This window comes from Herpailurus yagouaroundi, unplaced genomic scaffold (genome assembly GCF_014898765.1).
Source record: "Herpailurus yagouaroundi ecotype Mexico unplaced genomic scaffold, PumYag 202, whole genome shotgun sequence".
NCBI classification, from domain to species: Eukaryota; Metazoa; Chordata; class Mammalia; order Carnivora; family Felidae; genus Herpailurus; species Herpailurus yagouaroundi.
In genome coordinates this window covers 6595509-6619796 of record NW_024412433.1, presented here as the reverse complement: position 1 = coordinate 6619796, position 24288 = coordinate 6595509, and the positions used below count along the sequence as shown (strand labels likewise).

The 24288-nt window shown below is 41.5% G+C and overlaps 1 protein-coding gene across 13 annotated transcripts in view; it reads right to left on the bottom strand.

Moving 5' to 3' along the window:
• The window catches only part of USP40 (ubiquitin specific peptidase 40), an 89476-nt gene extending 66315 nt beyond the window's left edge, over positions 1 to 23161 (bottom strand). For 5 of the 13 annotated variants that reach the window (XR_005783196.1, XM_040450629.1, XM_040450630.1 and 2 more), the window contains exons 1-11: positions 23026 to 23161; positions 22593 to 22700; positions 21446 to 21663; positions 18835 to 18902; positions 17318 to 17431; positions 14476 to 14640; positions 12437 to 12583; positions 10279 to 10422; positions 8777 to 8905; positions 1782 to 1865; positions 231 to 338 (exon numbers count right to left, since the gene is read on the bottom strand). Coding sequence is in view for 12 of the 13 variants with exons in the window: in XM_040450629.1 (XP_040306563.1) it covers positions 231 to 338; positions 1782 to 1865; positions 8777 to 8905; positions 10279 to 10422; positions 12437 to 12583; positions 14476 to 14640; positions 17318 to 17431; positions 18835 to 18902; positions 21446 to 21644 (1158 nt within the window). In the remaining variant the exon portion in view is untranslated. The other 8 variants (XM_040450639.1, XM_040450628.1, XM_040450626.1 and 5 more) reach the window with 8 other exon arrangements.
• Positions 23162 to 24288: the final 1127 nt, after the last annotated feature.

The window sequence follows — 24288 nt, the reverse complement described above, 5'->3', positions numbered from 1 at the left end:
ATTAAGGAGGGCACTTGTGATGATGCTGTTGTATTAAAAGCCCTTCTTTTTCTGCTTACTTCTTGATTCTATAAATTATTTGATTTGATAACTTAATAAGTAACTTAACTGAATTTTAACCATTAAATAAAAAAAGTGATTTTATTTTCACCTAATTCAAATTTCCTTTGCAAAGTGATCATAATAAAATTTCCCAGGATGGGACCTCCTATACAGATGTCATGTATTACCTTTCGCAGTGGTCCATACTGTTTTCTGTACTTCTTGTTCCAAGATATTCCTATCTTTTTCAAGAGTTTCTGGCCCAGCTGATCAACAGGAATCAGATTACTCTCCTCCTTGTGAAAGAAACACAAGATCATTTAGGAAAATCTGATGAGATGTAAATGTAACATTTACAAGTTCAAAGGGGCCAATAGGATTATATCTAATTAAATGTGCCTATGACAGCTGAACATGGAAGTGGATTAACCATAACTACTTCAAAATAAAAAAAGTTTTTTACAAGTAGATTAAGCCTCAGTTTAGAAAACCTGAATTGCGCTTTCCTGTGCCAAAGTTCAAACATTTAAGGAGCCAATATCCAAAGAGTATTCTGAGGTTTGGTAAATTCCTGATATTTTATGGGATGTTTACAAGAGATACTTAAGCGCAAAAAAGGATTATCAATATGTTTTCTGAATGTTTCCAGATATAAACCAGTTCTAAAAGGGAATAGGAAGTGACTGTTTGGGGCTGAAATGTACCCCCTCCCCACCCCCACATTCATACATTGACTCCTGAACCTTCAAGATTTCAACTATGACTATATTTGGACAGGACCTTTAAAGAAGTGATTAAGTTAAAAATGAGGTCATTAGGGTGCGTCCTAGTCCAATCTGACTGGTGTCCTTATAAGAAGAAGAAATAATGGACACACAGAGACACTGGGGATGCACATGCACAGAGGAAAGGCCATGTGAAGACACAGCGAGAAGGCAGCCATCTGCAAGCCAAGAAGAGAGGCCTCGGGAGGAAACAAACCTGCCGGCACCTTGATCTTGGACTTCCAGCCTCCAGAGCTGTGAGAAAATAAATTTCTGTTGTTTCAGCCACCCAATCTGTGGTATTCTGTTACGGCAGCTCTAGCAAACTAATACAGTGGCCACAGACCAATTCAGTTAAAGGACTCAGACTAGGTCCGTGGTAAAGAATTAAGAAAAATTGTTCACAGGAATGAATACATACGTAAAAGGAGACCTACCACCTTTACAACACAGCACTACGCAAACGTTAAAAGTCACATACTTGAGGTATTATCAGTGTATCAGTATTAGGAATGAAAAAGAGGACATAACTTCAGGTATTACAGGCATTAGGAAGGATAACGTGGGAAAATAGCAAATTCCAAAACAATATGTAAAGTGAATCCCAATTCCATTCAAAAGGACAGTAGTACCAAAAAACCCCATAACCCAATCCCAATATATATATATATGCATAAACACAGAGAAAAAGCAGAATGTAAAAAATATACATCAAAGTATTAACAATAACTGGATATTTGATTTATATTTTTATTATCTTGATATATTTCCTAGTATTTTTTCTCTCAAATTTTCCACCACAAATATGAATTTTTTATAACCAGAAAGTCTCCAATAAAAAAATTATAAAAATAGACACAGAGAATGTCCCAAAGGAAAAAGACTGTCAACAGTACCAGAATCAGTTCTATCAATGAAATTTCATGTACCTATGTGCATGTCTGTAATACACACACAGGAAAATATAAACTCTACCTGTAGTAAGATTGCTTTTAGAATTATCAATGGATCATCGTCAATCTCCTCTTTATTCTGGAGATCTGGTTTACTTTTTTCCTCCTAGAAAGGAAAACAATAAAAAGGTTTCTATCATTACTCCCTTAAAAGGTAATTAACAAAAGAGAAATGTTTGTGCCACGGAAGTTTCAAGAGGGAGAAGGGATAGTAACAGCATGGCAATAACTTATATATACTTTGGAATCAGGCAGACCTGGCTCGGAATTCCAGTTCTGGTTGAAAAATCCTGAATAAACTACTTAATCTCTCGATCATTATCTGCAAATGGAATTATGAGATAAGCCTCCAGCACAACACACACTCGGCAGGTTCTGACATTCTCCCAGTAAGCACTACCCCAGCTGCACCCTACAAATCTTGACAGGTTGTGTGTGAATCACTAGCAAGCTCAGCTTCAGGCTCCCTTCTATTTCCCAGTCGTCTTAAGTTTTCACCCCATTCTATGAAGTTATTTGGGGACATATCAAAATAAGGTATTTTTTTTTATTGGATTTTTGGTACATGCCATCTTGCAAAAGCGTTTTAATATGACTTAAAACCATAAATACAAATAGACCTAAACAATTAACACAAGACCAAAATACAGAAGGAGTAAAACAATATGGTACATTAAGTATAATCATCTTTACCAATTACTAAAAATGCTGGATAAAGTAAACTCAACAATAAAAAGCAAAGGCATCTTTTTTTTTTTTTAATCTTTTTTTTTTTTTCCAACGTTTATTTATTTTTGGGACAGAGAGAGACAGAGCATGAACGGGGGAGGGGCAGAGAGAGAGGGAGACACAGAATCAGAAACAGGCTCCAGGCTCTGAGCCATCAGCCCAGAGCCCGACGCGGGGCTCGAACTCACGGACCGCGAGATCGTGACCTGGCTGAAGTCGGACGCTCAACCGACTGCGCCACCCAGGCGCCCCCAAAGGCATCTTTTTAAAACACACACTGAATTAGCGAGTATCAGGGAAATCCTGAGGGAAAAAGTGAAACGGGAATCCAGGGAGGAAATCCAGAGCTGAGGCCTCCAGCCATCCAACCTGGCTGATGCAGCTGCCACTTTGATGCTCATACAGGACATGGTTTGGGAGGCAAAGCCTCAAGACCTCCAAAAGTATGGAGTTGAATGACTGGTTTTCCAAACAACCAGTTTTGCAGTTCTCTGACACCATCTGGGTGTCCTACAATTCAATCCAGTTCTGATACTAACTTCACTCAGTCCCACAGGACTGTCCCCACTTCAGACAACAGCCACAAATGGGGTCCTGCGCAGGGTCCAGGCCACCTGTGCTTTTGCCTGGCTGATTACAAATTCTAGGGTTCCTACAACCCCCACTTCAGGTTTGAGAATTTCCTGGAATAGCTCACAGCACTCAGGAACTTGTACACCCTGTGGACAGGGTGAGGTCAGGAAGGGTCCTGAGTACAGCAGGAACCTCTGTCCCTGTAGAGTTGGGGTGGGCACCCTCCCTGCACATGGATGTGTTCACCAGCCCACAAGCTCCCTTAGTCTCCTTGCTTCAGAATTTTAATCAAAGTTTCAGTATGCAGGCAATACCGATGGACTGAATTCAATCACCAGCCCCTCCCCAGGTCAGGGACTGGGGCTAAAAACATCAACCCTCTAAGCATGTGGTTGGTTCTGCTGCTGATCAGCCCTCATTTCGAAGGTATCTAGGTTCCCACCAAGAGTCACCCCATTAGCATGAACTCGGATATGGGTGAAAGGGGTTCATTATGAATAACAAAAGACAAGCCTACACTCAGGAAATTTCAAGCTCTATTCCAGGAACCTGGGGCAAAGACAGAATATAAATATGTATTTTTTAATTATACCACATAGACAGACTTCAGCAAAATGCTAGAAACATGAAAAGAGCCACCTCTCAGTATAAACATGGCCTAGAAAAATCCACCCCACAATAAAAAACAATGAGAAACTTGCTTTTACTTTGATACTAGATGAAGGTAGAAAAACACCTCCTCTAAATTTATAATCACAAGTCCCCACTTGGGTTTGTGGCCCACATGGTATGGCTCCAAAACCACTAGGTCAAGTTAAGGGTTGGAAGGGACCCTAGGCATGTGGTAGAGACAAAAACTTATCTTTCTCAGAGGAAGGCACTTTCAACCTAGCTCATGAATTAGTCCAGTAAATCATGTTCTTAAAAAAACCACCAATCAAGCAAGACTACAGTCTAAAATAACAAAATCCCAAGGAAACAGAAGCAGTAGATATCCAAGCAGACCTACAAAGTCTTCAGATACTGCAATTATTAGAATAAAATAATATGTTTAAAGACATGACTAAAGAATAAGAGGTTTAAAATGGTAGAAGAGGAAAGGCAGGCCAGCCCTGCCCCTACGTGTCTCGCTGGTGTGGGTAACCGACAGGCTAGGCCCAGTCCTCCTCCACTCTGCCAGTGTCCAACCTTGGCCTTGTCTGGACAGTAGGAACTAGCCCTGGGCTGCCTACTGGGAGTTGTTGTGAAGGCTTCTCTGACCCCTTTCTTCAAATGTGCAAGGTAATATTCAAAGTGATGTCAACAACCATCAATGAAGCAAAAGGTCTCTCCGGAAGCAAAAAGCAGGGGCACCTGGGTGGCTCAGTCAGTTAAGCATTTGACTTTTGATTTTGGCTCAGCTCATTATCTCACGGGTTGTGGGTTTGAGTCCTATGTTGGGCTCAGCGCTACCAGCACAGAGCCTGCTTAGGATTCTCTGTCTCTAACCTTCCCCTCCTCTCTCTCAAAATAAACAGGGGGAAAAAAAAAGGAAGCAGAAAGCAAAGATCAGGCTCCTTTTTACAACCAGATCTAGAGTCACATTTTGCAGTTAATGGCCTCCATACTAGAAGAAAAGGGATCATCTTCTAGATACACTAAGGAGACTAAAATGTTGCCTTTATTATACTATACTATATTATATCATATAATACATAATTATTGTTTTTTTAAAGTAAACTCTACCCCCAACGTGGGGCTTGAACTCACAACCCTAAGATCAAGAGTCCCATGCTCTACCAACTGAGCCAGGCAGGCACCCCTGGAAAGCTGACTTTAAACTCATGAAAATTACGTCAGATTGGTCATGAAAGTTATTCCTTTGCAGACAGCAGCTACTAAAGAACTCCATGAACGCAGAGAACGGCTCCTTGAAAGGAAGAAAAAAATGCCAAACAATAAGCAGAAAGGACATGTAGCTATGATTAGAATATTTGGAATCCTATGTCTCCAGGCACAAGCAATCTCTCAGCATAATGGCAATACAAAGATAAGCAGTGTGCAGATGTACGTATTGAGGTTGAAATTTTTAAAGCATTAATCATTATTTGAACATCACAAAGCTCTGGATGAAAAAACTAGTGATTCTGAAAGAACAAAGGAAAAAATTTAACAAACGGGATGCTTCATAGAAGGCATGAATAGTAAAATATACCAAGCACAAAGGGAAGCGTTCTGATTGTTCTTTAAGCCCCAAGAAAGACCTTGCTAAAGTCACAAAGCGTCAAGCGTGGAGAGGCAGTGCAGAGAGCAAAACCAAACGAAAGAATGCCTGTCTCTCTTCCCCAGTCACATAACAGAACCAGGAGAAGAGCCCAATGATGCTAGGAAAGAGCTAATTAACTGTGAGGACATGAACACAAAAGGGCAGGGATATCCAGGGAAGCACAACCCAAAACGAAGACACGGAAGACAGAATCAATGCTTGAGACACACTACCTCAGCACTGCAGGAGTCCACCTCTGTGTGTGACCTCCACGATAAACCTGAAAATGAAACTGCAAAAGAACAAAGACTGATGATAAATCTCAGCAACTATAAAAGTGCCAGAAATCAGACAGCGGCTGAAGAAAATCTGCTGTGGGTATTGAGGGGAGCGGAGACACGCTCCCTGCCCTGGCATCTGACCGGTGCAGAAACTGGGAGTGCTCTCTCGGACTGAAGAGACAGGGCAACACTGGAAAACAAGGTTACACAGACGAGGGCAGAGCTGGAAAAAAAGAAGTCAAGACCACGGCGGGCAAGGCAAAGAGAAAAAAAATAAATGAACAACCGGTATTTATTGGATCTGTCCTCAAGCTTGTATCAGAAACTAAGAAAAACCTTCACCATCATCTTTTAGAGAGGAGGGAACTGAGCTAATTCAATTGTCTGAACAGGGTGGGGGGAGAAGGGCTGCTTAGAGGACCAGAGGTCTCTGCTACGGGACCCCGGACACTAAAGACAGCAGCATGAAGAAAGGTAGTACGATAAGAACCAGCGCAAACTAAGTACAGACACACTGAGGGCTGAATCAGAGCAGATGAGGGCGGAAGAACTTCCCTTCACCTGACTGGGAATGTGCCCAACACCTAACGTCTTGGCAAACGTGGCACAAGCACCCGAGAGTGATGCTTCCGTGGCGCTCTCAGCCCAGAATGAAATGGAAGGTAACAGACTGGAAAGGGGGACACAAACCAGTCCTTCTCCAAACATGTCTGCAATATAAGAGGCGTTTAGCGAGATGGTTGGTTGTAAAAATCAATAAACTAATGGTAATTGCATTTCGTACGCTAGCCACAAATAGTCCAAGAAATACAAAGTACGGCCACAGCCCCACAGAACATCTTCTTGGTGGAACAGTTTGACTTTTTAAACATCCAAATGCTTTTTAATATCCAAGTACAACTGACAGAGCATCAGAAATGCAGACAGGTGCTCTGGAAAGCAAACACCAACAGGTAGAACGTGCATCTGCAACACTGCCGGCACCAAGAGAAGCGATACTACTGCGTGTGGCCAACTATTCACGAACAACCCCAATTGTCTGATCGTCAGGAAGCTGTCGTAAGCATCCTATTCCTACCGTGATGGCTTGTAACTTACATACTGACATTTCACTGTGTTCTAGTTACACGTTAGAAAGCTGGCCAAGAGACTGGGGTTGGTGTGTTACACCTTACGATTTTTCCCACTGCAATTAATTGGAACTAAGACTTCAGTTAGTGCTTTCCTTCAGAACATCTTAAGAAAATTACAAAGCTTTTTTTATAAGAAGCTCTAAAATATGAAAACATCTATCTGGTTTACATATCTAGATTCAAAACTCTACCACTTCTGAGAAGGTGTGTACGTATGTGAGAATACTGACAAGCTGGTTCTAGGAATGTCTGCAGAAGAGTAAAAGGCCAAAACAGTAACAATACTCCTGAAGAATAACAACATACAGGGAGACTTGCCTGGATCACGACTTAATGATAATGCTACAGAAATTAACAACGTGGTATCTGCCTACCAATAGAAAAAAGAACAATGAACACAATAGATGCCCAAATGGACTCATACGCAAATAACTGACAGAACAAAACTGGCACTGGGGATTGGTGGGGCAAGAATGGATTATTCAGTAAATGGGAATGGGCAACCAGATACTTAAATGGGGGGAAAAGTCACACACCATTCACAGGAAACCATTCTGGGAAGACTGAGAAGCTTTATTTAAGTTTTTTAATGTTTATTTTTGAGAGAGAGAGAGAGAGAGACAGAGCGTGAGCGGGGAGGGGCAGAGAGAGGGAGACATAGAATCCAAAGCAGGCTCCAGGCTCTGAGCTGTCAGCACAGAGCCCGATGCGGGGCTCAAACTCACGAACTGTGAGATCATGAGCTGAGCCGAAGTGGATGCTTAACTGACTGAGCCACCCAAGCGCCGCAAGACTGAGAAGTTTTAAATATATAAGGCAAAACTATAAAACTTTTAGAAGACAATACAAGAAGAAAATCCTTATCATCTTTGGTCGGTGCCACGGAAGACAGAGAAGCCGAGGAACAGTTACCAATTAAAGGAGACTTAAGAGATGTGCTAACTAAGTATAACGTGGGACCTGCACTCGACACTAGAGTGGGGAAGAAATGCTGTAAAGGATCTTGAAGAGACAACTGGTAGAATCTGAATATAAACTCTTTATTAGAGAGTAGAAATGTTTCAATGTTAAAGTTTCTGATTGTGATCTATGCTTGTGTAAGGGAACATCCTTGTTCTCAGGAGATAAATACTCAAGTATTTAGGAGTAAAGGGGCTGAATGTCTTCAGCTTAATTTCAAATGGTTCAGCACTCCTAAGATGTTAGCTGTGTGTTTGCACAAATTTGGCAAATTGCTGTTGTTTTTAAAATGTTTATTTTTGAAAAAGAGCGAGAGAGAAAAGGCCAGCTGGGGAGGGGCGGGGAGGGAGGAAGGGCAGAGAGAGAGAGGGAGACAGAGAATCTCAAGCAAGTTCCACAGTCAGCGCAGACCCCGACGCATGGCTTGATCTCACGAACTGCGAGATCGTGTCCTGAGCTGAAATCAGGAGTCAGAAGGTTAACCGACTGAGCCACCCAAGTGCTCCATTGTTGTTGTTTTTTAAAGTTTAAGTAATTTCTTTCTTTCTTTTAATTAGTTTTATTTCTGAGAGGCAGAGAGAGACAGAGCACGAGTGAGGGAGGGGCAGAGAGAGAGGGAGACACAGAATTTGAAGCAGGCTCCAGGCTCTAAGCTGTCAGCACAGAGCCTGATGTGGGGCTCGAACTCAGAAACTGTGAGATCATGACCTGAGCTGAAGTCAGACGCTCAACCGACTGAGCCACCCAGGCGTCCCTCTTTAAGTAATTTCTACCCTCAATGTGGGGATCTTGAGATCAAGAGCCACGTGCACTTCTGACTGAGCCAGTCGGGTGCCCCAAATTTGGTGAATTGTTAACAACTAAAGAATCCAGGTGAAGAATATATAGAAAGTGTTTGTACTATGCTGGTTTTTCTTCTGTATGAAACGTTTTAGAAATAAAAATTTAAAACTTCTAACTATTAACTTTGCTTCCCTATAAAAATTTTCTAGGGTAAATACATATAATAAATGGCAAAAGGTCACTTTCACCAAAACAGTAAGACCAAAAAAGGGAAAAAGTGCAAAGATACTTCTAAACTAATTTCTATGCTTACTTGAAATTGCCAGTTTCCCAAATGATCGACATCTTTAATATACACGTGATAATGTCCTCCATAGCAACCACCTTGGTGGATAATAACCGAAAAGAGGTCATAAACATACTCCAAGTCATCCAATTCACTCTATAAGAGAAAAGAGCATAAACATTGATAGTTTACTTGAAAGGTGCCAATTATCTGAGAAACTTATTTACTTGGAAAGTAACTAGTATTTCTGGTTCAGGCAAAAGATGAGAGATACAAACAGATGCAAAGTGATAATTTTTTTCATTAATATAGAAATCGAAAAGTAAAATTATGGTCAATTTCCTAGCTAAGTGCTCAATGTTTTACCTATTTCACTTCTGTTATTTCAAAGTATGTTAAAATAATGTGACAAACTACTTTTTTAAAAAGGGCCTAAAGTTTTTCTATAGGAGACAGTGGCTGTTAACTAAACCTGTGGTGGCCATCATTTAGCAATATACGTAAATCAAAACTTATCATGCTATACACCTTCAACTTACAGAGTGATGTCTATCAATTATTTCTCAGTAAAACTGGAAAAAAAAAAGAAGTAACTCAATTATCCTGTTTTATTCAGGCAGTAAATGGAGGGGGACAAGTATATTAACTTATGCTGGAAAAACTGCTCATTCCGTATGTCCCAATAAAATAAAACCCAAAAAGCTAAGAAATTAGGCTTGAAGTAGAGGAAGGCCCATCTGAATTTAAGAATAAATGAAATATTACTTTTAAACATAGAAATTCAGCAGTTAATTAATAAATGTCCTGGTCTTAATGAACATATAAATAATGATTTGTAAATAAGAAACACAGCAGTCTCGTGGCTCTGATGTTGGCATGTATAGTGATTATATAGACAATAGTTTAAAATGGCTTATAAAGTAGGTTGCTTGTAATAATTTGTTTTCAAATTACGTGCCTCAAGGATTATCAACTCTAGCAAAGTTCCCATTACCTGTTCACTTTCTACATTTGTAATTCATTACTGCATCTCATGTAAACTAAATCCAAATAGCAAAGTACTAATTAATGGTAACCTCTCCTAATGTAGGATCATTTCTAATTTTGTTCTTAAATTTTCCTTTCAAAGATCTTCCAAGGAGAGTTTAATAAAAAGAACTGAGAACAAACCATACTTCAGAAATTCAAAAGGACTGTAATAAACCAGTGGTTCTCAGCTGGGGCTGATTTTACCAACCCTCTCCCCCCAGGAGACATGGACATTTGGCAAGGTCTGAAGACATTTTTGTCACTACTAGGGGTGGGGTGGGAGGGTGGGGTGCTACTGTCATCTAGTGGGTAGAGGCCAGGGGTGCGGCTTAAAATCCTACAATGCATGGGACATAGACCTCACAACAAAGAATGACCCAACTCAAAATGTTAACAGAGCCAGGTTGGAAGATTCTGCAGTAAGTCAACTGAAAACCAGGCCGATAAAGATTAAATCCTGACAGGGTAAAAGAAAAAATTTCAAAATAAAGAGTTCAAACCTGTTCACAAAAAGGCTTGAGATTGATCCGGAGAGGGAACGTGTAACAGCTAGTTTCCTTGTATCGTTCGTGCTTCACAAAATCAAAATTAAATCTTAACAACGAAACAGTAAGAAAGGGAGGCAGCTTACGTAATTTGGCCGACTGTTAAAAGAAAAATTTTTACAGTTTTTTAAAAAGCAGAGTTATAGAAAAGAATATGTAAGATATCTTAAGATCTGAAAAGGCAACCCATGATGTAGTTTTAAGAGAAATAATGCCCTTAAATCACATAAATTCATCACCTTGGATTCAATTCAGCTGACATGAACTCATCTATTTCATGGGACCAAAGGTGATTTATCACTTACTTATGTTTACAACTAAAAAGTCACAACCCGAGTTCATGTTTTTAGCGCGGATATCCCAAAATCAAAGCTGTCCAACAAACATGTTGTAACTGGTGCTCCCCGTTCTAACAGTGCTCCCTCCCTGCATGAGCCCTGGTGTTTCACCTTCCTCCTTCACCCAGGACAAAGGACCCAATGATTGGGGTTTTATAATGAATGCCCTTTAAAGCAGATAAAAAAATATTTTTGTTTCCTTGTTTTAAGACAAAGCACTAAATGAAGCTGCTTTTTATTTAAAAGTCATCAGCTTCCCCCCAGTGTCTTAGCTCTAATGGTATGCTGGCTAGGGGGTGGCAAAAAAACCTTCTCATCTATTAAATCATCGTTAATGGTATTATCATCCTTACATACAAATATCTAACGTTCTTAAAAATATATTTAAGACAATTCCACAAATTGGGGGTTAAAAAAAAGTTAAGTGAGAAAATGGCAACATGACATGGCAGATTTTCCAAGAAGTTAAAAAAAAAAAAAATACACCTAAAAAACCCGAGTATCTCATCTACAACAAGGCTGAGAAAAGTGACTGTGCTCAGAATAAGGAAATCTACATTAATTTAGGTAGCACGACCAAACTGAAATTTAGGATGCAATTTAAAAAATATCAAGATCAAAAAATTTCCATTGAAAAAAAATTAAACCAATGACATACCACTGACATACAAGAACTGCTTTTGTTGAGCTCAGGGTTCTTGTTTTACTAATGTGCTAATTAAGTTCAACCAAAACAAAGAACGTGTTTATGTATCTTTCCGAGACCTTTCATCCTCTGAATTTTATATTTATTTTACTAGACTGTAGTTTTGATACCAAAGGTGAAATACCAAATAAATAAGCAAAACAATGAACCTCTCCGTGTGTCACAAAAAGGCAAAGGCTAGATGGAAATGCATACTAAAGAATGTTACATTCACACTGGTTTCAAATCCTATTGTGAAAAGCTACAGGCATGGAGTTTGTTTTTCGTTTTTTATTTGTTTTTTACATTCTCACCTACAACCTCCAGGAGCTAAATCAGTATTATGTGTTATCGAAATCAGTCCTCATTTTGTTGGAAAATTTAGTAACTGTCAGCTCTAGGGATGGACAGAATACCTGCAAAGACCCATCTTCGGTGGTGGCTCCTGAAGCCAGTGCTCAGTAACCACTGACCGGGCAGCCTATGGCATCATCTGGCAGCAGTGGCTTAGTCACTACGGCTTAGCCCTCCTGTCATCCCCACAGTGAGAAAGGAAGCACTTTGGCTGAGTATTTCCCTCCTCTGTGGGAGGAGGAAAGGGCTTATTCGATTTGCTAGAGTCAGGGAGGTGTTATCTGTCAGTATCGTAAAATAACCGCATGTGCAGGAAATGAGGCCGTCTGTTGTCACAGCAGGAGGCAAAGAAAGAAAAGCGCAATGAGCTTTTTGGCAGAAACAAAAACATACCGCCTTCTTCCTAGTGGGACTTTGCCAAAAGCAAGGATATGGGCAGTCTATTTAAAAAAAAAAAAAAAAAAAAGGGGGTTTTAAGAAATGCTGAGGTACAGATATATTTTTCTTGGGAGGGAAAGAAGTTGTGAGAACTGTTGGGTTGAAAACTTAAAAAAAAAATGCTTTACTGTAAAAAATTAAATACAGATCTGTGGAATGGAAAGGTGTTTTCACTCCTCGGTTGCAATTAGGGGCTTCCTGTGTATCCTCCAGACTGTCTCACGCAAGTTGGCTTCACTTGACAAACCTTGGTGCTGCCGAGTGCGGAGGGGGCGCCCAAGAGAAGGCAGGTCTTTACCTTGGCTGCTTTAACCAGCCTGTCACAAGTCCCACAGTGGTACAGGTTGTCATAGTCAAAAACTTCCTCTTCTACATACATGTTCCAGAGTGCATCTTCCAAGCCTGATACGTTTTTGACTGCTACTGTGAGATCTAAGAAGTCTTCCTGAAACACACATGAATGTCATATTGAAAGAAAACAATTTCACAGTGGTTCACAAACATATCACCAACTCCTACATATGTTGGGAATAAGAGATAACTTTTCCCTAAAACACTGTACGTAGTATGAGGGGACAGATGGCCTGATTGGATACTATGAAATTCATCACACAATATTACCCTAAATCAAATTGTAATTTGGCCTAAAATATGTCACGAACTAGTCTGTAAGTTCCCGGCAGCTACAGTGAAACTTACTTTAGTTGAAAATAAGCCACTGAACACACATCTGGACTGAGAAGCGTATGTGTTCAGTGCTTACGAGTTCTGTCTCGTCTCTAGGCTAGAATGGCACAGGCAGGGCTGGACCCTCTAATGTAAACCCCGCTTCTTCATCTTCTGCTAGGGCTGGTTTACGGGAGTTGTAAGAAAATTAATTATTTTGAGCCAGCATAAAAAGGTATTGTTCTGAAACGAGGACAGTATTTTGCAAACAGCAGTCTGTCAAGTCTGCTGTAACTGCATTTCAATTGCAACTTACTTATAACTTCTAAACACGTGAAATCTGATCAGTTTCAATCATACATAGTTCTGTGGGTGTAACAGCATTGCCCTAAGGGATTACAGGGACTGTAAAATGACAGTACTAACTAGCTCATGGTGGAAATCTAAAGGAATAGAAGCAACATTTATATGTAGTTTATAATATGTACCTATGAAAAGTTGATGTCTATAACTTATTAGGTGCCTTCATGTACATTATGTCTTAAAATTATTTTGTGAATTATTACAGTGTAGTTAAGTCAATCATATGGTAATCCAAAGACACACAACGTCTTAATATTTCCAAATTAAGCTGACCAAATCCTCTATCAGCACAGGCAAAAAGGACCAAAGTTTTTTTTTACCCCAACTCTTTCATTAAAAAAAAAGGAAAAGAATATATACATATATCCAAAGAAGCAATTAATGCAACATTTAGAAAATGGCATTTAAGGGGCGCCTGGGTGGCGCAGTCAGTTAAGCGTCCGACTTCAGCCGGGTCACGATCTCGCGGTCCGGGAGTTTGAGCCCCGCGTCGGGCTCTGGGCTGATGGCTCAGAGCCTGGAGCCTGTTTCCGATTCTATGTCTCCCTCTCTCTCTGCCCCTCCCCCGTTCATGCTCTGTCTCTCTCTGTCCCAAAAATAAATAAACGTTGAAAAAAAAAATTAAAAAAAAAAAAAAGAAAATGGCATTTAATATTTTACTCATACAGTCAAATACAGCAATTTTCTAGAACTCTTGCCATAATAAAAAGAGGCTATTAAGGGACAACTGTTCAGTGATGCAATTATGTGCTGCATAAGATTTATAAAGCAAGCAGAGACATTATATTTACAGGAGCAAATTTCCAATATCTAATTTTCAAGTAGATTAAATGGACAACATAAGCTCACACATACAAATGAATTTTCTAAAGGATATTAATAAACTAAATCCAATATTTAATTATAGGTGTTTGTCAATGTAAACATTCTTTAGTATTCTCTATTTCTATCACTTCCTTAATTAACTTTTGTTACAATACTCCAACCAACCATGAAATTGGGTCTGCTCATGAGGCCACAGATCTCTACCTATAAACATTCCCCAAATCTATTTTCTAAAGATTAGAGTACTGAAGAAAAGATTAAAGCTACGTTTTAAGATATTTGCTTCTTTGAGTTTATATGAAGAAATCTGAATCATAAACTCAGGATTTAGGTGTAGTTGGAGTAAAAGAAAATAACTGATAAAGTTATTTCTAGTAACAAACGCTTTAATCCTCATGTGGTATTACAGATCACAGATTTAATTATGAGAATTATAATTTATGATATAACTTATTACTAAAACACTCTCGTATATATATTCACCTGCTTTTCACTGACATTCTTACATTCTTTACAAACAACCTGGTTAACAATGGTCCCGTGATACAGACGATTGATGAGGTCATGGCCGGAGGTCCCGACTAAAGAAGTTTCCAAAGCACTAAAGAGAATTCGATTCAGTTCTTGCACATCATGCTGCCTCATTTCCTATAAAACAGGTAACTTTTAAATGTGATTTTGTGCTTCAGGTTTTTAAAAACAGATTTTTAAAGTGGTATTAGTTACAAAACATAAGATTTATCTAGAAATCCGAAGTTAAGCCTTGATCAAATACAAGGATGACTGGGCTAAGCAAACGGAGAGCAGGTGAAGAGATCACCAGTTTTTACTTTCACTACAAAATGAAAACATGAACAGGTGTGTTCAGTGTGTACATATAACTCAACTCACTTGAAAACAGGAAAGTGCTTTCATTCTTGTGGGAAACCACACACACGGCCACACCACAGGAGAGGAGGGAGAACACAGCAGGCACAGAGCAGTGTCTAAGAGCCGGCGGCGTATGCACAGCGAAATCTCCCTTACATCAGGGGATCCGAATTACCAGCATTTGAAAAGAACCAGAATTTACTGTTTGCACATGCAGACCAACGAACACAGCGCTGAGAAAAATTCTGAAGCAACTTGCTTCACTCCACCAGGGGTCATGCAGCTGCGTGTGAACACACCGAGCGCCTTAAGCACAAGTGATAATCCAGAGCCAAGGGGACGCCAACACTCAGAAGTGGAGCAGAGGAGGAAGAGCCGGGGCCGGGAGAGAGTCACAGGAAGCAGCAGAAGCTGGTGCTTTAAGGGGGGAGGGGGGGCAGGGAGTGCTCTCGAGAGCCTGCTCAGAACAGAAAAGTGTCTCCTGGAACTTGGCCCGTGGATGTCATGAGTAGCTTGGACAAGAAGGTAGAAAGGAGGTAGAGGGACAAATGAAAGGTGCAGAAGTAGAGACCATGAGGGAGTGAAAAGAAGCTGATAAAGTGGATGAAAGCTGGAGCAAGACGTGGGCTTCAGGATCTTTTTTCTTGAGTTTTTGAGATACTAGAGCATGTAAATTTCTCCAGTATCACTGGCTCTGAAGGGACCGTGTGGAAGTTTGCAGGCTCCGTTTCTGAATAACTCTGAGGCTGCAAAAGGTGCCTCAGAGTCCCTCTCTACCAGTCCTAGAGGGTTTCCTGAGAGGTTTTATTTAGAAAGTAATAAATAATAAGGTTTTCAATGCTTTAAGAGTATGAAATCAGCAACTCAGTGGCAGCTCATGATCTAAAAGGAAAATCCATCAGCAGATGACTAGATTGAAACACAGTGTGGCATATCCCTCTTGTACAATATTACTTGGCAATAAAAACGGATGAAGTGCTGATGTGAACAACACAAACGAAACTGAAGACATGATTTAAGTGAAAGAAGCTAGTTACAAAGGATCACATATTGTATGACTCCCTTTCTGTGAAATGTCCAGAACAGGCAAATCCATAAGGGTAGAAAGTAGATGAGTGGTTGCCAGGGTCTGGGGGGAGAGTGTCTGCTAATGGGTATGGGGTTTCTTTTTGGGGTGGTGAAAACGTTCTAAAGCTGACTGCAGTGATGGTTGTACAAGTCTGTGAACATACTGAACAGCTGCTGACTTGTACCCTTATGAGTGAATTTTATGGCATGTGAATTATAGCTCAACGAAGTGGTCATTTTTAAATGTTTTTATAATTTTTATTTTTTTAAGTTTATTCATTTATTTTGAGAGAGAGCAAGCATAAGCGGGAGAGGGCAGAGAGAGAGGGAGAGAAGTCCCAAGCAGGGTCTGCAACTGTCAGCGCAGAGCCCGATGTGAGGCTCGAACTCGCGAACTGAGAAATCATGACCTGAGCCAAAACCAAGAGTAGGACACTTAACTGACTGAGCCACCAGGGCGTCCCGCAAAGCTGTCATTTTTAAAACAAGGAAAGAAGAAGGACTTGACCCTAAGCGCCTGCTCTAACCCAGAAACTTAACTGTGTAATACCCCACTTCACTTCAAAACCCAAGCCGTACCTCTTCAACCTCACAGCATCATCTGGTTTAGGAGTTGCTCGTCATTAGAAGACCACAGTTCGAAGTTTATTTTTGAAGGCAATGTTACATTTTTCTGGTCATTGCCTCTTTAAATTCTGCAATAGTCTCCCCACCTGTCTCTTGTAAGAATACATCTACTCCGTTAAAAAATCACAGCTCATCAATATCGACAACAAGCACCTTTACTCGCTGCTGACATGTTTAGTGTTTGCATGTAGTGAAGTACCCTTTAGACTCCAACAGAAAACGAGAGACCGTGCACACACAGTAGGATACGGGAAGAAAATGAGGAGTCAGGAGGGAAGCAGGACAGAAAAATGAAAAGACCAGCTAAGAATGTTTTCACCATTTTCCTTGAAGCAAATGTTCCAATGAGAATACCCAGATTCAAACACAAAGGCATGCCATCAAGGCAGACAGAATTGTTGTCGGCCACTTTTTAAGCTGGTTAGCAATTTGTTACATAAATGAGAATTTCCATGTAATAGACACCATGATCTCAACTAGACTATATGAAGGACAGGGACTGTACAAGTCTCCCCGTGTCCTCTGCCTATGTCCACAACCCTCTCTCCGAAGCCAAATCACACCCATTCATAAAATCTCGCATAGAGCAAGTGTCTAGAAATAGATTTCTGGCTTGTAATTATTGAACGTGAAAAGCAAATATTTCATCTATTTCTTGAGACCCTAAGACAAAATGAAAGGAAGTCAGATACTGTTATTAAACCAACATTTACTCTTTATTGCTGATAACTCTGTTCCTTGGAGAAGCTGGCCTTCATACCTCATCGCTGGTCCACCCGAAGCTGTCAGTGAGGTCCGTGGTGGACGCTGCATCCTGGTCTAAGAGCAGAAGCTGAGCAAACATCCGCTGTAACTGTAAAGGGATGATTCGAACCTGAAAGAGAAGCAAATGAGGTCTGCATCTCTAAATGAGGTCCTTTAAGTGTCGTTGGGGGCAGGGAGCTTTAAAGGAACTGCAAACCAGTTTTCTCCTTTCTCCTAGTCCATTCACTTCAACCAGGAGGAAGTTTATAACTATTACACGGGGTGAACTAAGATTCACTTTTTTATTAAGATTCTAATTCAATCCAAAAAGCTTTAGCTATCTGGAGTTTTCTACCTCGACACGGTACACGATCAATACTAACACCCAAATAGTTCTAAGAAACCACCCAATTACTGACAGCAGTTTCAGTCTCTACTAGTTCACTCCCTCTCTAAAATCTCTCAGAGACACACTCCCCAGGAGGAATTTTCCAGTCACAATTTTCACTCACTCTGGAGTCCGGACACCTCACAGGGCTGGCTGCACCCACCTCACCTGCTTCCTGCTTTATCTGGTGTGGGGCGGGTTAGGGCAGGCAGAGAATGTTGCTCAGAGCCTCGTGGGCAGACTGGACTTAAGTATCTAAAGTGAGAGTAAGACTTCACTTACTTTAGACACCTTTATGGCAATCTGACGTCATTGCCGCCACATTTTTATTACATGTTACAAAGTATGACGTGCAGGAGATGGGGAAGAAAAGGAAATAGGTAAAAACTGCCTCTTCGCAACACAGGTGGTCTCAGAAGAACTGGGCTGGATCACAGAAGACTACTATTACGAAGTGCAGATGTTAGCCTGAAAGCAATAAACTTCTGAACGGTGTTTAGGCAAGGAGGGACACGATTAGAAATGCACTTTTAATAAACCAATTCCTCACGTGGTTTATTTCCAGACTACTAAATTAAAACAGCACCAGTGTCTAAGTTTTGTTGTTGTTACATATGTATTAGGTAGATTTTTTGGTAGGCTAGTATGGGTCATTTGCGAATATCTTCTTGATCAGGTTGTGTCTGTAAAGCCGCTCCAGCACTATATTTGGAGAAATAATTCTTTTTAGGGAGGAAGATTCCTTTACCAGTACCGTGTATGAGCCAAATCACTTTTCTGAAAATAAAGATTAATATTCAGTAATTAATAAAATTATGGATTTCTATGAGCAAAGAACTTAATTCCTTACTCAGAAAAACATTTCCTCAGGGGTGCCTGGGTGGCTCAGTCGGTTGAGCCTCCGACTTTGGCTCAGGTCATGATCTCATGGTTGACGAGTTCGAGCCCTGCGTCAGGCTCTGTACTGACAGCTCAGAGCCTGGAGCCTGCTTTGGATTCTAGGTCTCCCTCTCTCTCTGCCCCTCCCCCTGCTCATGCTCTGTCTCTGTCCCAAAAATAAATATAAACATTAAAAAAAAAATTTCCTCAATACTCCAAAAAAAAAAAAAACCCACAAAAACACCTGTAAATCACAGATTTAATACCTTTGCGTCAGGTTTATCCTTATTCTCGAATGAACCAAGCTCTTCTGGGCCAAGGGAAAATAAGGCTTCTAAATAAAAAGGTAGAATCAGTGATAGAGAAACGTCATTATTTCATTTTAGAAAACTGTTTTAGAAAGCCAAAGCCTCCAGTAAATAAAATCAGTTAGAGATTCTGAAGTATGATTGTGGCAATGTTTACACTGTGACTCCATACATTTTATTTCCTGATAACATTACTTTTAACCACTGACTCTATAAAGTGGCATGCTAAGGTTTCATTAGGGAAGATCTACACAAGGAAAACGATGCTTATGAAAGTACAAACAGTAATATCAGAAATCTTTGAGGGTTTTCTATTGCCTATGGCAGTGGGTCCCAAAAGCCACATGAGGAAACATACAATATATAAAAGTATCACATGTTCATTCACAAGCCACATGTGAGGCTTTCAACCATCTTTGAAGAGAAAGACCACCTTGATCTCTGAGATCACACCCTTCGTTTTTAGGATAACAATGTCTTTTCTGTGTTAAGGGTAGTAACAGATGGTAGTGACCTTACCTGGAGTGCTAGTCTCCACAACTGTTTTATACTCCCAAGTCTAGGCATGTCGCTCAATGGGGCATATCTGAATCTTATGGGAAGTCAACATTCAAACCACATGGGAACCCCTACTAGGACACTTTGATCTACTCCAGGGAGAGAATGGATGGGATGGGTATTGTTTCCCTCTGCAGAACACTGCTGCCCAGGTGATTACTATTACGAATGCTACATTCCTTCTGAGCTCCAGGCAGGAAATGGGAAGAAATGAGCTACAAACCTAAAGGTTAAAGCATAAAACCATACAAGGACTTTTACGATCATTTCCCACTACTCTCCGTCACCCTGAACCAGTACAGCGGAAACCAATCCAGCCCTACTCAAGATACTGTGCCAGAAGGTTCCAAAATTATTCTCCCCTCAGTACTCTGCCAATTCCTACCCCTTCTAAAACTGTATCTCCTCTTCAGTAGGCATCAGGATCCATGCTAAGCCATATAAGGAATGCATAGTCCACACCAAGATATGGGCTTGGCCAGTGACCTCCTTTGCTGAGAATAAGATGGCCTGGGCTTTTGCTCAGTGGCCATCTCCATTCAGCCCTATCTTTGCTCAGGTGCCCTCTCTATGACCTGGACTGCCTGCCCACCAATCACCTTCCTCAGTCTCTTTTCAAGGCTACTTTTCTACTGCAACTGTATTAAAGTTTGAAAGACTTTTAATCTCCTAGGAATCTGCTGAAATTTATGCTGAAAATCCCTAATGGTGGAATAACTGCATACATTAGGGAGATATGTTTATAGAGAAGATGGAGTCAAGGACAAATGGCTCCACTCTGAAATCCCACATGTAGTTTCATCCATTAGAATGACCCTGGGAAGGGGATGATGGTAAATATTTACTAAATCTCTGGAGGCAGGAAGTCTTTCCAAGCTAAGAAGCAACAGAAAATGTCAAAAAATTTTGCTAAATTCGGTACTGATGGGAAGTGGGGGATGAGATACTGGATACAGGATGAGCCAGGTTGTCTGTCCTCAGCATGAGGAGACACTGTGGAGAGCTGAGAGGCACAGTCATGCTCAGCTGTGTGGTTCAAGGCCCCAGTAGGGGCCACGTGAAGGTAATGTTCATATTGAAACCAAGAGACTAAGACCCTTGTGGAGGAAGCTAGTTTGCAGAGATGGGAATGGTACAAACATAAAGAGAAATACAGTGGCAAGAAATCAAGGGTCCGGTGAGGTTAGGCTGGCTCCCTGTAAGTGGTTTCAAGGAGATTCCCTTATATTCTTGTAGGAAACCCCCCTTTTAATTGACCTAATTGTGTTTCTGTTCCTTGCACATAGTCCCTTGTCTAACATCTTGGGTCTTTGGAATTTCCAGCTTTGAGAAAGGTAGTAAGAAGAAAGCATTATATATGTTAACATTACATCCCCGGCAGGATCTGGGATAAACAGTATCCATTAATTAAGGAGTTCACATTCCTGGAATAAATGTATGAATATCCACCCAAGTGAGACAGCTAAGACTATAAACAGCCTCACATGTGGTTGGGTTCTGAGGCTAAACAAGTTCAGACCAGGTTATTGGAATGTTCTGGATTTCAGAATTGCAGATAAACATTTGTGGACTGTATAAATAATGGGGACATCCCGTCCTTGCTCCAAAAGGCAGGATTTAATTGTTTTAGGTAACTTGAGTGTTTATTACTTCAGTGAAATTAAAATTTTTTTTTAATTTTAAAAATACAAATAGCATAACAATAATGAAGGCTGGCACTCACGACAAAATTGTCTTTATGTGGTATTTTAAATTATAGGAATCAGAAAAGCAATTCATCGCCTTATTTTTGTTACTAAAAACTACCGTGATCACACAGAATATATTTAAGATAATGTAAGCTTCACATTTCTCTACAGAGAGAATTACCAATTTACGTCTTTCAGCAGCAGTAATACACCCATGCTGTGGAATACAACTTTAAGATACTTTTGTAATTTTGCACAATTGATTACAAGTAGAGACAAGGGTGCATATTACTGACTAATCAAATGCATGTAACACGGCATACCTCTGAATTCGGGTGTGAAATGAAGAGTCTGAAGAAGGGAATTGAGGTAACAGGTTCCACCCTGATTTCTAATTCCGCTTAAATTGGTGAATTCTCTAGGAGCCGGTGGCTCCAAAACCTTGGTCTTTAATTTCTTCTCGTTTCCATACTGATAAGTTGACACACTGGAATAATCTTCTTCAAACAGATCCCCAAACATCGTGACACTAAATACTACCCTTAAAAAAAAAAAAAAAAAAAGACAGGTTACACAAATGCTTTTATTTTTAAAACACATTTTCCACACATCTCCCTATCTTATGCTTGGGAATGTCTCTTTTAAATCGTTCCTTACAAAATTTATCCAGTAGTTTGGGGTTTTGGAGACTGCAAGACCTGGATTTTCTCATCCTTGCTACGACACCCTGCCTGTGTTACCGCAGGCAACTTACCTAACCTGTGTTCTTTACATATACAATGGGATACCACCTATCACTCAAGGTCCTTTAAACCAATTGAGAGAATTTAAGAAAGGCACTTGGTGCACAGGGTTTGGCTCGCAATAAATAATAGCTGTTTTAAAAGAGGCATATTGAGGGACACCTGGGTGGCTCAGTCACTTCAGTGTCTGACTCTTGATTGCGCCTCAGGTCATGATCTCACAGTCGTGAGATCCAGCCCCAGGTCGGTTCTTCCCTGAGCGATTAGCCTGGAGCCCGCTGGAGATTCCACCCCTCCCCCACTCACGTTTTGTTTTCTCTCTCTCTAAATAAACAAAAACATGTATATAAAAAAAGTAAAAAGGCATACTGGAATCCCTAGTGAAAAAAAGAAAGAAAACCCTTCATTAACCCTTATCTACTGCTGGGGTGGCAAAGCCAATCCTAGACTCTTGCGAGTTAATAAGGGCCTGGGGACGTTCAACCACCTCCTGAAATCTCAGCTTCTCACACTCCTTGTACCAAGTTATGCCACTCGAAGGAATTAAATGGAACAAATTCATCTCTACGGCAGTTTAGGACATGGTCCCAAAGCCAGAGGGCGGGAAGGAGGTTCACTGGGAGAAAAAACTGCCATTAAAACCAACGAGCCTAAAGGCCCCCCCAACACGTATCCAGTGATGCCAACATTAGGTCTGGGAACCTACTGGACCCGCTCAAGGTCTCACCTCGAGAGTGGAGGAGGGTCACTTGGAGATGAGAAATACAAAGCGCCTAGCACAGTTGCTAAGGGACAGGAAGCGCTGAAATGCAATATATTCCTTTTCAACCCGTTCCTCAGAAGAAGAAAAAAAAAAAAAAAAAAGCACAAAAAAATGGAACTTGAACGTCCGGCCTCGAATTCGTGGTCTGGATTCCGGTCTCCCCGACGCCGGGGCCCGAGGCCAGGCCCTCAGGCCCTGCACGCCACCACGGAGCCCAGGGGCGCAAAGAGACAGGGGTCCCCGCGGCCGCGCACCGCTGACGCCACGCCAGGAGGGCGCCGCGTCCCGAGGCCGCCCGGGCAGCCCCTCGCCTCGCCGTCCTCAGGTGTGCCACCCACAGCGTCCGTGCGCCTCCCACGTCCCCACGCCGGGAACCCCGGCCGCCAGCCTCACTTACTGCCTAAAGCCCAGCCCCACGAGCCGGCCCAGACCCACGGTCGAAACAAACGTACGCGCCCCAACCGGGCGCAGCCATGCTTGCGTGGGCCGCTGTCTCGCGGCCCGGAGCGTGAGGGATTTATGCAACGCGCGGACTACGCTTCCCAGGACGCCCCGCGAGAGCGCCGGCCCGCCGCGCGGCGCCTTATGGGCAATGTAGTCTTTTGCCCGCAGAGTTCTGGAGTCGTGGTGGGAGGGCTACGTTGGAGATGCCATCTGTTCAGGGTTGCGTGGGTCAGTTTGGTCCGCCGGCCACGCGTGCGTTCACGTTTTAAGAGCTTATATTGACTGCTTTTCGCAATCCAAACTAATCTTTTGGCATGGCTAATTTCCAAGTTACCTGCACATTGGAAACTGTAGGGCTTCAAGTTTGCCACGCTCTTTCATGGAAAAATGTTTCACATAACCGTAAACCTTTATGACATCCTCAGTGTTTATTTTGTCTGTACCAAGTCTAAGTAGCATACCCAGGAGTACGTAAAAACCTCAAAATTTCCCTCTCGTCCCCTTGGAGACCTTCAGTGTGGACTATTTCAACAGCCTGTTCAGGCTCTACTTCTGGCGTCTTCTTTCTCTTATCCAGCTTCCATCCAGGAATCAACGAGGAAGACAGGGAGAACACCGTTTTTACATCAGCAGGAAGGTCTGAGAGATTGAGAACAGCAATAGTGATAGATAAAATGGCAAAGCGGGTGTCAAAGTAAATCCTAAGGGATTTGTACTTGGAACTTTTTCTTTTTTCTTGAGATTTTAGTGTTTTAAAGTAATCTCGAAACACAACGTGGGGCTTGAGCTCACAAGCCCGAGATCAAGAGTCACGTGCTGTACAACGGAGCCAGCCAGGTGCCCCTGTACTTGGAACATTTTAGGGAGATGAGTGTGGCTGCACTATTCAGGGAGTGTTCGTAGAGGAAGAACCAGAGGCAGAGGACCAGCGGGAGGAAGCTAAAGGTTAAGATTAGGAAACCACAGTGGGAATGGCCGTTCCCTGTTATCATCAGTCATCACTGGGTAACCTTGCCCCCTTGATAGCCTCCTCTTCATGACTCTGCTCCCTGGTTCCATGATATTCTATCCTGCGATATTCTGCCCTTTGACTCCTTCTCCCTTGTCTGCTGTGCTTCGTCCTCCTTTTCCTAAAAGTAGATAGTCCTCAAACTTCCATTCCCTGACCCAGAATGAACGCCTGAAGGTCAGCTCCGTGAAGACACAGGCTCTCGGT